This window comes from Clupea harengus, chromosome 8 (genome assembly GCF_900700415.2).
Source record: "Clupea harengus chromosome 8, Ch_v2.0.2, whole genome shotgun sequence".
NCBI classification, from domain to species: domain Eukaryota; kingdom Metazoa; phylum Chordata; class Actinopteri; order Clupeiformes; family Clupeidae; genus Clupea; species Clupea harengus.
Genome location: NC_045159.1, coordinates 14,332,524 through 14,349,061, shown reverse-complemented (window position 1 = coordinate 14,349,061; position 16,538 = coordinate 14,332,524). Strand labels below are relative to the sequence as shown.

Here is a 16,538-nt window from a genome sequence, read left to right as displayed (position 1 = left end):
ATTCGTAATAGTTTTTAAAGAGAATACTTGTCTATGGTCTAACCCTTCCATAATTGTATCATACGATTTGTTAATACAACACCCCAAATACTGATTGATGGCAAGAGGAGATAAATCTAATCTCATGGCCCTTTGAAGAAGCCAGAAGAAAGAAAAAAAACTGCCACAACAGACCAAAGCATTTCTTCATGATATTAGTACTTGACAGAACGTTTGTACTTTGAGAATTTCAGTTCATCAAGTACTTACATTCTAATGTGTGAATTCAGGCAACTTCCAGTACTTTGAAAGACTTTTGTCACTTTGAAAGAAACTTTTGTTATTCCCTAGCTTTGTCTAATGCAGCATAGATGAGAATGGAAATCTCTTCTGATGACTGACTTAATTTGATACAGATGATATGCTGTGCTGTGGATGATTCATGTTTCCCTCCCTGTCAGCAAGACAAGTCTCAGCTGATTCCCATCCTGTCCCTCGTAGACTACACATAACACACTCTGCAGGAGAGAATGAGATACACCAGGACACCTGTCCCACTCAGTCCTATCATCAATACACAGGAATCCAACTGCACGTCCGGATGAAGATGACCCACTAACAAGCACAATCTTAGTCTTCGCAAGAAGCTTTCGCATTTTATAGACTTACTCGTCCATGAGTGTCTTTCTTGACTAGATGATGTTCAGAGACTTTAAATGACCAGTCTCTCGGTTCCAACTATGCTTCTCAGGTATGGACAGATCAAAGCCATGGGTAGTTGTATCACAAAGACAACCCATGTGGAAATAGACTCTGTGTTTGCATTATGACTTTTACTATCGCTCTGAAGAGCAATAATTACATGAAAAAAAAACACAATCAGAAAATGATGACAGCAACTTGGAGAGGAATTAACCTATCACATTTTTAATTAAATCAGATCAGGCGTAAGAGTTCTGGAAAACATTCGTCCAAACTCGGAGCACAAATGTGGAAATAAATATGAACTTAAACAGACATAAACTAAACTGAAGAGAAAATGTAGCAAAAGAAACAAACACCAAAGACAAGTTAATACTACATGTTAAACGTTGATCACCATGACGACCGCCAAGCAACACAGTCCAATGTGTTAGCCATTATGATTTTCAGTTTCATTTTTGATTAAAAAAAAAAAAAAAAAAATCAATAAACCTTCCATTAAAAAACCCTTTTACACGTAGTGTCACAGGATACCACCCACAATGAGGCACCACATAAGGTCCACTGTATCCACACACACACAGACAAAACAAATGAACTTGATAGGAATGGATGCACATGATGGGCTGAGTGATGCACAGTATGAGGTGTTTCAGATGTGTGTGTGTGTGTGTGTGTGTGTCTGTCATTCTTTAACCAAGATACATTCTACATTATAGAACACTCTTGACACAATCACACCAACAGTGAGGCACTTATTAGGGTACAGTTTGTACACACACAAACAAAACACACACACCCCCCAAATGATATCAATACATGAGATGGCGGTGGCCATGTGGTTTAACCTATGCTGAAGCACAATATGAGGTGCAGTGTGTGTGTGTGTGTGTGTGTCTGTCTATCCTCCACATCGATGGTCCATCTTATAAATCTCAAGGAGAACAGCTCACTGGGGCGCTTTCTTCAGAGGGACTGCAGGGGAGGAATATCAGCATGCTTACCACACACACACACACACACACACACACACACACACACACACACACACACACACACACACACACACACACACACACACACACACACACACACACACACACACACACACACACACACACACACACACACACACACACACACACACACACACACACACGCCCGAGTTGAGATAAATTTAGTAAGCAACTGCGATTAATCTGCACATCAGAGAAATGTGCTGTCACATAACCCATAATAGGATTAGATAAGGATAAAGATATCAGGGCCAAAAAAAATCCCTTCAAAGACACAAACCAGTGTTCACTTCCCCGGGTTCATCCCCATCCTGTAATAACTATGACTGCAATTGAGCAAAGTTCAGGGAGGGAGGGAGACAGAAGTAGGAATGACATTCAAGTGAGACCGTCTATAAAGCTAGCTGATACTATGGCCTGTGCCTCTATATTCCCTCATTGGAGCAAGGAACAGGCATCGCTGTTCCTTTCCTTGTCCACGAAGCTCCTCCCGCTAATCACCTCTGACCAACGATGATCAGTGGAACACACCCGCTGACCAATGGGGTGCAGCGAAGAGGAGTGGGGTGGTGGGGGGGTTAGGCCAGAGAGGAAGAGAGGCATACACTGAGCATGTTGCTGTGTGTAGGCCGTCCACACACACAAACACACACACTTTTTCTTCACGAAGACGGCGAAAACGTCAGGATCATCCAGCCGATCACAAAGTAGAAGAGGAAGACGGGATACACCACCAGAGCTTTTCGATTGGGGGGCTGGCTGTCAGCCAAGAAGGCGGTGGAAGCTGTGGAATCAAACAGACACACAAACACAGGGGGAAAAACAGAAGTTAAAGAGAATTCCTCAGTGAGAGAGACACACACACAGCCCTAGGCTACTGGTGCTAGCAGACTGAAAGACATAAATTACCACACTAGACAGGATAATCATCCTCTCCCTGGCACTGTGAAAACATAGTATCGCTACTTGGCAAAGAGCTATCAAGCCCCCCACCCCATCGATTTCCCTGGGAAAATTAGCCCCAAAGTATGAAATATGACTAATTGACTGCAGCATTAAGCCATGTCGATTGAGGCACTGGAGATCAGCATGCAGTGGCGTTTAGTCTCTTTTCAGCAGCCACTGGAGAAAATGGGCCAAATGAGAGCTAGCGTCCTGCAGGTATTTACTCCACCTGTGTTCAGCTCCATAACATTACACTCATTAGTCAGCTCACTAGCTTCCAGCCATGAGCTATTTAGTCAAGTCATGCAGAATTTAAGTGGGCACAGATACTGGCAGGGGAACGAGTCTCTGAGGACTCTACTGGGGTGCCAGCTCTCCAAGGTACTGATAGATCTGAAATGACACAACACTGCCACCTACAGGTGCCTTGCTCACCACATCCGTGGAGCAAAGGAGAAAGACGTTTCATGGCGAAGGCTTTTTATCATCTCAATTACAGACATGAGTTTATTAACACTATGCACCTACTCTAGAGGGATGAATGTGACAGCAATGCAGAGGTCCAAAGCTGGGAGAGATGGCTGTTTGAACAGGGTGCAAATGCTCATTGGTTTGCTAACCGAAGTATTGAGTGTTCACATGTGTTATTCCAATAATGTATACATACGGAATGACATGTCCACATTCCATTCAAATAAAGAGAGGTTGCTGTAAACTGGAGTGTTTGGGAATCCGATGAGAGCCAAGCACGTCACCATAAAACATTATTTTCAGCTAGAGCAGTGACTAGAATACAAAACACATAAGTGTTATTACCCCGTCTTCTTTTTACTTCCTGACCCCAGGGCTGATTTGAAACTACACCGCTTTTCTTTATTTATGTCTTATAGTGGTGATGTCAAAACATTCAGTAACAAGTACTTGCCACTTTCCATCAGTTCTTATTGCAGAGCTGATGTTGAAGCTGATGATTCGAAAGGAGGACATGAGGCAACACCAATGTGTAAATTAAATGCTACAAAAGTCAAGTACTTACCAAAGGTTGACCAGCCGAAGGAAGCAGTCACAATAAGCAGTCTGATGATGAAGCTGACCGTCGTCGCAGAGACGAGCAGCAGAACCAGTCGACACACCAGCATGGCCACACACAGAGGTAGGATACAGTAGCCCAGCACACAGAGGCTCTGGAAGAACGATCTACACACACACACACAGACAGACAGACATCTGTACTTAATATGGATAGCAGTAGCATTTACATCCTTAAGAGCTACATTGATGAACTCAGAAAGAGTCCTAGCCAATTAAGAACCATGCGACAGCCAGATGGAGGGAGAGAGATAAATATAGTGAGACAAATCCCATAACTGAAAGAATCTTCCTGTGAATTTACTCCTTGTTGTTGGCAATTTAGTTTGCAACACTGAAAATGTATTCAAGCAAATCAGGAAATCATAGTTAACCGAGTGGCACAAAAAAAATCAACTCACATGGTGCCTCCGAGAAGTTTGGAGTTCAGTGTGATAATAACAGAACCAAACCAGATTATCACAAAAACCTCAGCAAACTGGGGTCCTTCATCCCCTTTGCTATCTGATGATCCTCCTTGCAACAGCCTGAAACACAAAAGGGCCAACCTTCATCAGTACAGAACACGTTTCACTGCAGTATTATAATACCATCCACTGCAAACAGGGGTTGGACAATGAAACTGAAATAACCTGGTTTTAGACCACAATAAGTTATTAGTATGGTGTAGGACCTCCTTTTGACACGAATACAGCATTCATTCATCTTGGGACTGACAGATACAAGTGGCGAGAGGGATTTTGAGCCATTACTCTTGCAGAACAGAGGCCAGGTCACTACGGGATGCTGGTGGAGGAAAATGTTACCTGACTCACTTCTCCAAAATACCCCAACGTGGCTCAATAATATTCAGATCTGGTGAATGTGCAGGCCATGGGAGATGTTCAACTTCATTTTCACGTTCATCAAACCACTCTGACACCAGTCTTGCTGTGTGTATTGGTGCATTATCATCCTGATACACGGCACCACCTTCAGGGTACAATGCCTGAACCATTGGGTGCACATGGATCTCCAGGAATTGCTCTGCTAATGCAACGTTCGATCTTACTGATGAAATGTGAAATCAGTGATGGTTGGCCACCAAGGCACGCATATATTGGCGAGAAACGCTATATTGGCCAGTGTTTCAGTTTCATTGTCCAACCCCTGCACATAAATGTAATACATGAATTAAAATTCCTTGTAGGTCTAATTTATTATGTTTACATTGCAAGTTTAAACAAATATGGAGAGCCCATACTCAACACAAAGGCGTATCTGCTTGAAGTACAAAACTATGACTAGGAAAACACTGTCCATTGTATTTAGTCTGACATCACATCAAAACACAATACTTTTTTGTTCAACAATGGTAAACCTCTGGAAGGTCTATTTTGTCTGCAATGCAGCCTTGTTTGACCAAGTCGATGCCTCACAGGCACTAATCATCAACACTTCTTTAACCTGACAAGGTCAAAGAGAACCCATTGTGTTGACCTATAGCCTACACTAACAGCAGAGCACTTGTAACAGCAAGGACACACAGCACATCTAACAGCACGGCACAGAGCACATCTAACAGCACAGCACAGAGCACATCTAACAGCACATCTGAAAAAATCATCTCATACTTACAAAGCAAGAGTGACGCACAGTAGCAAAGGTCCCCACAGGTCCCCTGACAAAGGAAAGATCAAATGACATATTAAGAGAAAGCAGAGGGACAACACAGAACAGCAATCTTTATTGACTTCATTTTGAACTCTCTCTCTCTGTGCTGTTGTTGGTGTTGGTATTGCCAAGGTTTTTGCATTCTGCTAATCCCTTGCTGGTTTTCTGGTCAAGAACTCCTCACTGCTGCTTTAAAAAAAAGACATGCAAACTGGCTCTACTCTTACGTAACCTTCTCCCAGTCATATTTGTCCCATTCAACACTCACTGATCTCAGTGCAGTGTGTTAGGGGTCAGTGATAGCAAATTATATCAGTGTTTGGCAAAAAGGACCAAAGATTCCAGCTCACATTTATGAAGGCTGAGTGGTATATAAGGCAGCCTAATTGATACTCACAGTCCCGGAGGAGTGCTGAGCTCTTCTTGGGGTACATGACATGAACAAACTTGTTCCCCACAGCTTTCAAATCCCTCAACTGCAGGAGAGATTTCAGGTCAACATCTGCATTTTATCACATGACAACACAATGTGGTGCATTCAAAAAATTATTCAATCGTGTGGTGCCTTCCAGTAATGTAAAATTGGAGTGCTGAGATGAAATAACAATCGGACAGCAAATAAATCAACTTTCTCATAGAGACTATTAATGTGTGCGGCAGTCTTACAATGGTGTCTTTGACCGGTTCATCCAGGGTGGAAAATTCATCATCTGCACTATGGGAAGCCAAAGGCACGGAAATGTCCCCCTCCACAGGTATGTCATCTGATATAGAGACATCTGACAGACCGGCAAACTGTGGAAAAAACACATCATACATAAATGGCAACCCCACATATATTGTCATGTATAACTTTAACTTGTAGCCCGCCTAAATAGTCTTTCAGTGTAACTCGCAGAATTTGTAAGCAGAGAAAATGAGTAATGAAGGACTTGGCTAGTAAGCTAGGGGAGGATGAGTGGCTGAACGACCCCAAATAATGTAACCCTGTCTGTAATGCAAATGCCTGGACTAAAGCAAAACTAAGGCAAAACCACGCAAAACTGCGTTGTTGGGGTCTCTCATGCCCAGTTACAATTGTCCCCGGTAGATCTCTAACTGACACGTGAAGCAGTTCAATGGACATTAGCTGTGGGCACCGTTGGCATAGCCGTAACGATAGCAGCTGAAGCTAACAACAAATGTAGTACGTAGTTTTGTCTGGAGCAAAGACATAAGCTACTAACATACAGCAAATAAAATATATAACTGAGAGATACTCGACGTCAACTCAAAAAGTTGACAGGTTGTGTTGACATAGCTAGCCAACATAGATACTTACCGAGCCTGCTAGGCCACCTAACGTATACCTCTCTGCATGTCAAATGGCTTACAAAGAATATTGTGAATATGACCAGCCAATGCTTATCAAGTAAGTTAGTTCTATGTCTTGCATCAATCCTTCCAATAAATAGAACACCTGCAAAAATTGTGTTTCCAACAATGTTCTGGCGCTAAAAAGCCAAGATCAACTAAACTATCTAGCTAGCTAGCAATGCTAGATTTGATAATCAAATCCAAGATCCTTCTTATCTTGCGGTCACCATTTTGACCAACTTTCCTGTTGGGTTCGTCTTTGTTTCAGTAAAACATATGCTTAAATGTTGAATTTTAAAATCAACAGATTGTTGCCTGACAAATGTTAAAGAAAAACTGTTATATTCTCACCAAAGGTTTGTTAGCTTCATCTACTTCCGCCATCTTTACAACTCTGCACGGATGTAAAGTGGAAACGTCATCTGTTTTGTCGTTTACGTTTCCGAATAAGACGTGTCAACTGAATACCTTCAGCCACTTCAATACTGCGCTCAGAATATGCAAACAGTTCTAAAATTACAATGGAATCTAACATTGTAATTGAACACGCATTGTTCAACATCGGAACGTCCAAGCGATCTCATACATACATCTAAATCATTCATATTTAAAATAGTTTAATGTAGAATAAACTTATTCAATCGCAGTGTCAGGTTAAAGCTACTGTTTTCAACACATTGATGGGCTTACCAGGCCTATATTTGTATGGAAAATCTTTGGGATTTATTGACTTTTATTTCAAGAGTAATGTGAGTAGATTCCTGGTGCTGTCTTTTTTTTTCTTCTACACAATAGCCGCCTGTCTCTTTAAGACAGCAGATCGGCTGGAGTAGGAGTTTCTCGCTTTTTTCTTTTCATTGCCCTGCCCGCATTTGTCCATTCACTCCCACAACAAGGAAAAGTGTCAAGGGAATATTTTTTCATGCGACTGTAAGCGAGTCTGCTTAAATACAATATCACACACTTAGACCTACACTTGTTTGGAGTACTTGATTCTCTTACATATTGGATTACTTGAACGAGCAACCTACTCAGTACATGCATAGCGGAGGGACTGACTATCCGAGCCTATTCTTTGCAATGTACAGCAAAAGTACGCTGATGGGGACTTCATTCGAATAGGATTATCAAAGAACGCGACCAATTTTGCGGACAGCAGACAACACCACCACTACACCATCACCTTTCGGCGCACTGTTCAAAGGCAATCCCCTTACAGATTAATTGAAGTTTATTTCCAAGCGTGTCGTGTGAAGAGCAAAGGAGATGGGGCATCCTCCTCTGGAGTTTAGCGACTGTTATTCGGATAGTCCTGATTTTAGAGAGAGATTGAAATGTTACGAACAAGAACTGGACAGAACCAGCAAGTTTCTTAAGGAAGTGATCAAAGATGGGAATAGTGTTATAAGCACAATAAAGGGTAAGTGGGCTTTCTCTTTCCACCCTGGAGGTCCACTTTTTCTGGTGCAGAGGGCATTTTGGGGAGGTCCCTTGAATGTATGTCTGTGCCCAAGCAGTTAACGGAATATGCTAAACAGTTTCATTCATTGTGTAGAAGTCAAAGAAAATTACTTCTGAATTGTTCGTTTAACAGAGGTTGTCATATTTCAGCCACATTCACACTAATCGGTTTAAATGAGAGATTAGAAATGGAATGGCCTGTATTGTGTTGTAGAATAACAGATGGATCACACCCACATTGTCTCTGGGCGCACTAATTGATTCAAAGGCTGTTGGCAAACATCCATAGGGAACGTGAATTTTCTTTTTAGTCGGGTAGACTAATAATTGAAAATGTTTATCTTATTACATGATGGAGTTGTTGAACATTTTGCCCCAACCGAGCTGTCATTGGAGATTTTATATTCTAAAGGGAAATACATTGAAATAAAGTCTTGCTGAAATTCTCTCAGGTCATGGGGCCCCTTAAGCCTAAGACTTCATTTAAGGAGAGTTGAGCTACCAGAGGTGGTATATTCAGAAATCCAAGGATGCAGAGGGACAGAGAGGAACTACAGGATAAGCCATCTGCAGAGCATCTGAGGACATTTTAGTAAGGCTTATAGTCTGGATATCACTGTCCGAACTGCAAACACTCTCTCTCTCTCTCTCTCTCACACACACACACACACACACACACACCCACAAACACACACAGTGAGGGTATTGAATGTACTCTGCAGACTGAGAGGCTCACTCTGTTTCGAACAGTCTACAGTGAGGTCACACAGGCCACTGAGTGGAGGAGTGGGGGAAGAAAATCCCCTCAGCATCATGTGCCACATAGGCGGATGGCCAGACACATGCTGGACGGAGAGATGAAAGGACGGAGTGATGTTTTATCAGAGCAATGTGCTTGGCACCCTCCTTTGGCAGTAGTTTCTTGTTTTTGCAGAGGCAGTAGAAGTGCATCTCAGGCATTCCCGTGCAGCTAAGAAGTTGCAGTTTTCCTCTGTTTTACTCACCTGCGGTTGTGAGAGGTTTCGATCTTTCTTCCTGTTTGCACAGGAAACTGCAGTGGCACAAGTAATGCAACATGCAACATTCAACTAAGCATTTCATCAAGGCACATAAAACTCAACATGCGTATGACTTCAATACGCCAGTATCTATGCAAAGTCATGTAAATGCCTGCAGAGATTGTGCACTGTGATGTGTTATGTTGTGAGGTGATTGTGATACCGTGTTGTGCAACTACCAGTTCTGAAGAAGACAGAGGTGGGGCTGTGAGACTGGTATCCATCACAGGTCATGTGGCCAGAGCAGTGGTGCTGGCTAGGTCATGTGATCTGAGTCAGCAGAAAAGCCACATCCTCCCAAGGTGGATGAATATCATTGACTGCAGAAAACGGAAACAGAATTTAGGTGACCTAAACAAGAAATCCCTTGGTCTTTATTTACATTGGGCTAGAAATAGTTGCTGTTCTCTGACAATGGTTATGTTCTCTTTTACTTAGTCACTGTCTTTTCTTGCTTAAAAATAACAGAATGTAGGTATGTGTGTGAGAGAGAGAGAGAGGGGAAGAGAGGAAGAGAGCGAGAGAGATAGAGAGAGAGAGGGGAAGAGAGACAGGGAGATGGCGGCCAAACAGCATTGGCATTGTGCCCAAGGGAGATGCCACTCTGCAGAGCCTCTCACCCCTCTCTCACCCCTGTGTGGCATTTCATTTCCTGCACAAAAGCCCCCTTTGTGACAGGAGGCTGCGGCTGGATATATTCATTTAATCTGTCCAGGGTAATTACCAGAGCTCTCTTCAGGGAGAAGTCCACCATGCACCGCATGTGAAGTGAATAAACGGAAGAGCTGAAGGAGAACAGTTAGCGTAGTGTGAGTGTGTTAGCTTGATGAAATTGTGGTTACGATATGTCAACCAAACTGTTGACAGTCACATAATGCTGCTGGTCTAAAAAACATGTGGAGGAATGGTGTTGTAAACAAAAGATCAGAGACACCACAACCATATGTGTATGATCAAATGGAATATCACAGGTTAAAACTTGATTAACTATGCATCATAAGAAGAATGTAGTTTTGAGTCAACAAGGCTAGATATCCAGTTTTTGATGATGGTGCTTCACTATTGTGTCCATAGTCTTTCACAACCGGTGCTTTATGTAATAGAATGTGTTAAAAAAAATCTGGTTATCATCAAAATGTTTAGGTTTTAAGAGGAAAGTGTTGATGCCCAAAAACGGTAAATGTAGGGTAGGTATATGGAGGATATTTCATTCAGGTAATTGCAAAGATAAACCAAGTAAAATACAATTAGTAGGTCAAAAGAACCTTGTCATTCTCTTCATTTCCTGTGTTTCCTTGGAATACTTTGTTATTTTTTACCCAAAGGTGCTCCTTTGGATTGTGACTTTGATGTCAGATTATTACCTCAAGCTCCATGTGCGCCTTGCTACCTCTCTCACACACATGCAGAAATGAGGCCTACACAGGGGGCACCTGGAACCAGAAGCAGGGGCCTCTCCTGCTCTCTGCCCTAGGATGAGCCGAATCCCCTGAACACCATAACGTTGTCTCGCCTGATCCAAACTTAGTCGTTGTGTGGTCTGGATCATGTGTGAAGTATATACTGATATGTGTCATTTAATGTGGTTATGCTCTTTTCTTTCTGAAGGATACTCCTTGGCTGTTCAGAAGTTTTCACAGACTCTTCAGTCATTCCAGTTTGACTTCATCGGGGATACACTGACCGATGATGAAATCAACATTGGTAGCTTATTTCATTCATCTTTTCATCTGTTTGTAGGAAGGAAGCTGAGTTGTGTCTAGTAATGTGATCCTACTGTATGGGCATTATGTGTTAGTTGTCATGTTACATTGCTCGACACCGATATGACTTTGTTTTTGTTTTGCTCTATCAGCTGAGTCATTCGGTGAATTTGCTGGGCTGCTCCAGGAAGTGGAAACTGACAGGATGATGCTGGTTGGTAATCATCCTTTCCTTCTGCCACCATTTAAAGATCCAGCCAACTTGTATATGCCAATAATTTCTAACATGTTTGGCATACAGCTAAAACAAGTTAATAATGAAATGTTATGTGTGTAGATTAAGCAAAAAATGCCTCTACTACTTCCCCAACAATAATATAATTGTACAGGCCCAGTGGCTTCATCTTTGGTGTAGAGGTAGAAGCAGTCAAGTTTTTGTAAACATTATACTTTGACATGACAGATCATTTGTCCTTAGTACTGTCTTTGTATCTATCAAGAAAAACACTGCACACCTTTGTTGGAGGGTGTGTACACACCACCCACATTGCATTGTCACAGTATGCTAAAAGATCACAGTGCTTTTATGAAAGGCCCTGGGTCTTGTCAGACTTGTAGGGCTGGATCTGTCAGCTGTGAACTGGTTCAGAGTCACCTGATGGCTTTGGACTCAACATTGTGACCCAGTAGGTTTGACACTCCTCTAAGACAGAGTAGACAAACTAGAGAGCTTGTGCACTCCAAAGAATGCTCCGTTCGAAGTCACACGTGTCTGGACAGAGCTCTCACTTTACATGAAAAACAGAGATGTAGACCAGATGATGGAATGGGGTCAAATATGAGGCCCACAACTGAGGGATACTTAGTTGTTTTTTAATGGAATGGAGCGACGTTAGTGTCATGACAGAGTTGACACAGCCAGCTACACAACACAATGTCATTAAAGTGTTAAACCAGGAAATGGAATCTATGGAAACATTCTGCATGTTCCAGCTTCCATCTGCAAGAGAGGCGGAAATGCACTCTTATGATTTTAGACTGCCTGTGCTCTTCAGGCCAGACTGCAGAGAAAAGGAAAACATGTCATTAACTTCAGTGGTTTCTACTAGGGGATTTGCTGCTCTCAGTTCTTTCAATAGTATGGGGATATGGATGTGTGTCTCTGGGGGAGTTAAGCAGTTGTGTTATACCAGTATATGTTTTTGACTTGCTTAGGTTCAGAATGCCTGCGACCTGCTCATCAAACCTCTGGAGAAATTCCGCAAGGAGCAGATTGGCGTGACGAAGGTGAGTAAGGAGCTGAGAGTCTGTTCCAGAAGATCGCCCACACTTGCAGGCGGAGATATTGAATCTCAACTCACAACAAGTTTCTCCACATGGACACTGTTCCGCAGGGGCAAGGGGTAATGAATGTCAATCTATTCGCTAGAAGGGTGAATGGAACAGTGTGTGTGTGTGTGTGTGTGTGTGTGCAGATGAGGGCATGTGTGTGTGTGTGTGCAGATGTGTGTGTGTGTGTGTGTGCTTCTGCTGTCTCAGTAGCAAGGCTGAAGGCACCCTGTGTGAAGGTAGAAGCTCTGATTTATGTCTCTCCCAGACACACACACAGAAACTTTTACTCAGCCATGCTCACTGTTCAGATTATAGTTCCTCATTTTGTTCTTGTAATCACTTCCTCCTTCATATGTTATGCAACTCAATTGCATGCACGGGCGGCAACATGTACAATTGCCAAACTCTAACACACACAAACACACACACACACACACACACACACACACACACGGATACATGTTAAGAGAACTAGAACTCATGCCATATCGCAATGCCGTATTTTCGAAATATTTACTTTAGTGCAAAGCATACAGTTAATTTCCTCAGTGACTACAGGCAGAGCTTGTGATGGTGGAGGTGGAATCCCTCCTTGGCATTACTTGTGTAGGAATGGTAGCACTTGAGCTTAAGTTAAGTCTGTGGAAAAAAGGACAACTCAGTGTTTGAAATGCAGAAGTGTGTGTGTGTGTGTTTGTGTGTGTACATGTGTGTGTGTGTGCAGGCGCATGCATGCGTGCGCGCACGTGTGTGTGTGTGTGTGTGTGTGTGTGTGTGTCTTTTTTGTAAGTAGGGGAATTAGGGGAAGAAATCATATTATACTGCCCCCCGAAAACCAAGCGATGAACAAGCTGTCTTCCTACACTGCCTTATGGCTGTGTCTGTGTGGATTTCCCTGTGTGCAGCTGTGAGATCACCAGGTCCTGGTTACAAAGGCACGGCCGCTCCCTGAGCGATGCTATCTCTCCATTGTATTTGCTTTAGCGCTAACCTACAAACACATTTAACGACGGAGGCAAGCGTGTTTACTCGTTACCTTTCCCAGAGTTCCTGTTTCTGTGTTGCTGGCTCATTAATCACCAACATATGAATGAAACATTAAACACAGAGCCAGCTAGTACACACTGTTTAAGCTCCTTGTGTGTGTGTGCACAGGCTTTTTAGTATTCAAACTCATGTGTAGCCTTGTGGATTGAAGGCACCATTGTCATTGTAGGGACAAACAAATGGATTATAGATGATACATACGTTAATCTTTCAAGGACATCCGTGTCTGAGGATTCTTGATAAAGCTTAAAGGAGGACGCCATTATAAAGACAAAAGATTAAAAACTGATTAAAATACTGAAACAATAAAACACTAATAAAAATGCTAAACATTGCGACAGCGTCTGCCTGTGCTGAGGATAAACTCAACAGGGAATAATGGTGACACATGGAAGTCATGAACAACAAATGTAGCTCATTAATTCTTAAAATCCTGGGAAGATGATTCAGATCTACTTTATTAGTCATAGTGCATAAGGCAGTGAAATGGGGACTCGTGTAGCATTAGGTAATTTGTCGTAGCCTGAGATAATATCCAACTATTATGTAACAGAAGGTAATGTGCTCTATTAAAGTTGTGGGAAGTCATGACAGTTTTGTGTGTAACATACCACACTTGGCTTACTTAATTTAGCTTTGAAAACACTGAGCGTTGTGCTATCTTTAGTTTGACCAGACTATGGGCTATTCCCTATCTTAACCAGACACCATGGTTGTTAAGGCGCTAAGCACAGAAGTTAGTTTACACCAGAGATATGGCTTGGCCACAGCATCTATCCGTGTTCCAAACCATGTCCACTTGTAGACCACCCAGATGCCTCAAAGCTTGTATATATGCTCTCAGCTGTGTTCTACAGTCATTGCGTCCCTCACTGTATTAATTGAAAAGGGACTTTCCTTTGTCCCCACAGCTTGCCCACAGATACACCACATCTGGACATGTGTTCAGTAAATGTGCTCAACCACTCAGAAGGTTTCTATTAGTGCTTAACTAAATGTTTTATTGTGGTGTGCGTGTGTGTGTGTGTGTGTGTGTGTGTGTGTGTGTGTGTGTGTGTGTGTGTCTGTGTGTGTGTGTGTGTGTGTGTGCATGCCTGTGCGTGCTTGTATGTCTTCTCGACATAGGAACGAAAGAAGAAGTTCGAGAAGGAGAGTGAGAAGTATTACTCTCAGCTGGATAAACACGTCAACCTCTCTGTGAAGAAGAAGGAAACTCAGCTTCAGGAGGTTTGTGCTGAACACGTGCACGAGAACAAGCCAGGCCATAGCGATGTTCTTGTCCCTCTGGCTCACTGCATTGTAAAGTTTCATTTGAATGCACTACATTCAAAGTTTGGTGGTCGCTTTTTTCAATTGTTCGGTCCAAGCTGTAAATAAATAATTAAGATACATTTTAGCTTGAGGATATCTTCCCAAATTTTGTGCATAAAGTGTTCATGTGTATTTCCTACAGTGTTTACATGGTTGTATGGGTGTGTGTGTGTGTGTGCTGTGTCGTGCTAGTGCTGGTGTTTAGTGCCTCGGGGCGAGTCATTGAGTCACTAACTGATAACAAGTTACAGCTCTCCTTGTAATGATGAGGAATGTCTAGTTAGCTGTTTTAAGTCATTACATATGTGCTTGTGTATAGGTGTGTATGTTCTTGCATATGTACACAATCTACATGTGTGCAAGTGTGATGTTTGTGATCTACTCCACATGTATCCAATATACGTATATGTATGTCTGTGTTGTGTGTGTGAACCTTCAGGCAGATGAACAGCTTGATAAGGAGAAGCTGAACTTCTATGAGTCTTCTGTGGAATATGTCTACCAGATCCAACAGGTGCAGGACAGGAAGAAGTTCGATGTGGTTGAGCCGGTAAATTCACTTCCTGTATTAGCCTATATAATTCCCTTTTCACCTCCAATCCACAACTGGCCAAGTTCTTCTGACCTAAGTGAGTTCTTATCTTAGATTAATTTCGGATTTAGGACAAAAGCCCTTTATTCTGAAAAGACCCCACATTTCTTATGAATGATTGAAAAGGATGTGGCTGACCAAAAATCAACATAGAATTGAATGTGTTTGACTAAGAGTGTAGTGACATGCTGATTATCTGAGACCTGTTTTTGATTACGGTAAACATGTCTCAAGACCAAGGGGAATACCACCCTCAGCCACTGCCCAGTCCATCACGTGCCAGTCTCTCTCTCTCTCTCTCTCTCTCTCTCTCTCTCTCTGTCTAATTCAGATTAAAGCAAAAAAGAAGAACTGTTCATTTTACAGCTAAAGTTTGTATGAACTTCTGCATTTGTTCAGAAACCCCCTTAAACATAGAACATAAACTACATGTAAACCAGTTTGTATAAACCACACAATGAATGTGATGTTTTACAAAAGAAATGATTTATATTATAAACTGGGGTTCCCACAACTGACACATTCTGTCCTGAACGTTGAATTTGACCTGAATGACGTCTTAAGTCTCTCTCTGGCACTTGTGCAGGGGAAAACACATGCCTCTCCAATGCGCCCTTTGGACAAACTCATACACACTGTATCTTGATGATTAACAAGCTCTTTAAGGGAACAGAGTCAAACTTCTAACAATCTTTAAGATGTGTAACCCTTAAGACTCACCCTGCCACCGCACTCTATGTGTGTGTGTGTGCATAGGCGGAGATCCCGGGGGGGACGGGGGGGACGTGTCCCCCCCTACTATAAAGTTGTCCCCCCCAACAATCATTGGAAACAAAACAAAACATTTTTGAAAAATAAGGTTATATGAAATAAAAATACGACGACACAAGCGGTGCTAATTATAGACGTAAAACAATGTGTTTTTAAGTGTTGAAAAATCATGTTCCCCCTATTCCTCAAAGTGGGTTGGTTCACATGCTGTTTCCAACGGGCAGGGCTACCGGCAGCTCCGTGTTTCAGTTAATCAGCCCAGTAGCCTACACGGTCAGATTGTCAGACTGTTTCCTCCTCTGTCCCCTGTCGCTGCCGCTATGATACACGATATCTAAAGAGATTTACCTCATTCTCGAACGCAGTAAGAACATGTAAAGAAGACGTTTTTTTTCTAAACTTCATTTACGAAGTTCCAATCGATATGCACAAGTATACATAAGTTTATTAATGGATTGGCATGACAACGTGAACGTTTGCCGATAACACACACATGCCGGTAATTAACACCTTTAAGATAGCT

General features: G+C 42.3%; 2 protein-coding genes and 1 long non-coding RNA gene across 4 annotated transcripts in view; 1 reads left to right on the top strand and 2 right to left on the bottom strand.

The window, feature by feature from the left end:
- Nucleotides 1-869: 869 nt before the first annotated feature.
- On the bottom strand, nucleotides 870-7,230 carry yipf6 (Yip1 domain family, member 6). The gene is made up of 7 exons (XM_012822974.3): nucleotides 7,092-7,230; nucleotides 6,051-6,179; nucleotides 5,782-5,860; nucleotides 5,349-5,391; nucleotides 4,133-4,258; nucleotides 3,679-3,839; nucleotides 870-2,481 (listed from the first exon to the last, which is right to left on the bottom strand). Exons 1-7 carry the CDS (start codon nucleotides 7,122-7,124, stop codon nucleotides 2,360-2,362), a joined length of 693 nt encoding a protein of 230 aa, XP_012678428.1. The 5' UTR covers nucleotides 7,125-7,230; the 3' UTR covers nucleotides 870-2,359.
- LOC116221484 lies at nucleotides 870-13,941 on the bottom strand. The gene is made up of 2 exons (XR_004164144.1): nucleotides 13,041-13,941; nucleotides 870-1,363 (listed from the first exon to the last, which is right to left on the bottom strand). It is a non-coding gene; the product is annotated as an uncharacterized LOC116221484 (long non-coding RNA).
- ophn1 (oligophrenin 1) overlaps nucleotides 7,580-16,538 on the top strand; it is a 22,879-nt gene continuing 13,920 nt past the window's right edge. For both annotated transcript variants that reach the window (XM_012822943.3, XM_031571998.1), the window contains exons 1-6: nucleotides 7,580-8,160; nucleotides 10,868-10,963; nucleotides 11,115-11,176; nucleotides 12,178-12,249; nucleotides 14,467-14,568; nucleotides 15,092-15,202. In XM_012822943.3, the coding sequence (XP_012678397.1) occupies nucleotides 8,007-8,160; nucleotides 10,868-10,963; nucleotides 11,115-11,176; nucleotides 12,178-12,249; nucleotides 14,467-14,568; nucleotides 15,092-15,202 (597 nt within the window). In that variant the 5' untranslated portion in view covers nucleotides 7,580-8,006. The remainder of the gene's footprint in view (nucleotides 8,161-10,867; nucleotides 10,964-11,114; nucleotides 11,177-12,177; nucleotides 12,250-14,466; nucleotides 14,569-15,091; nucleotides 15,203-16,538) is intronic.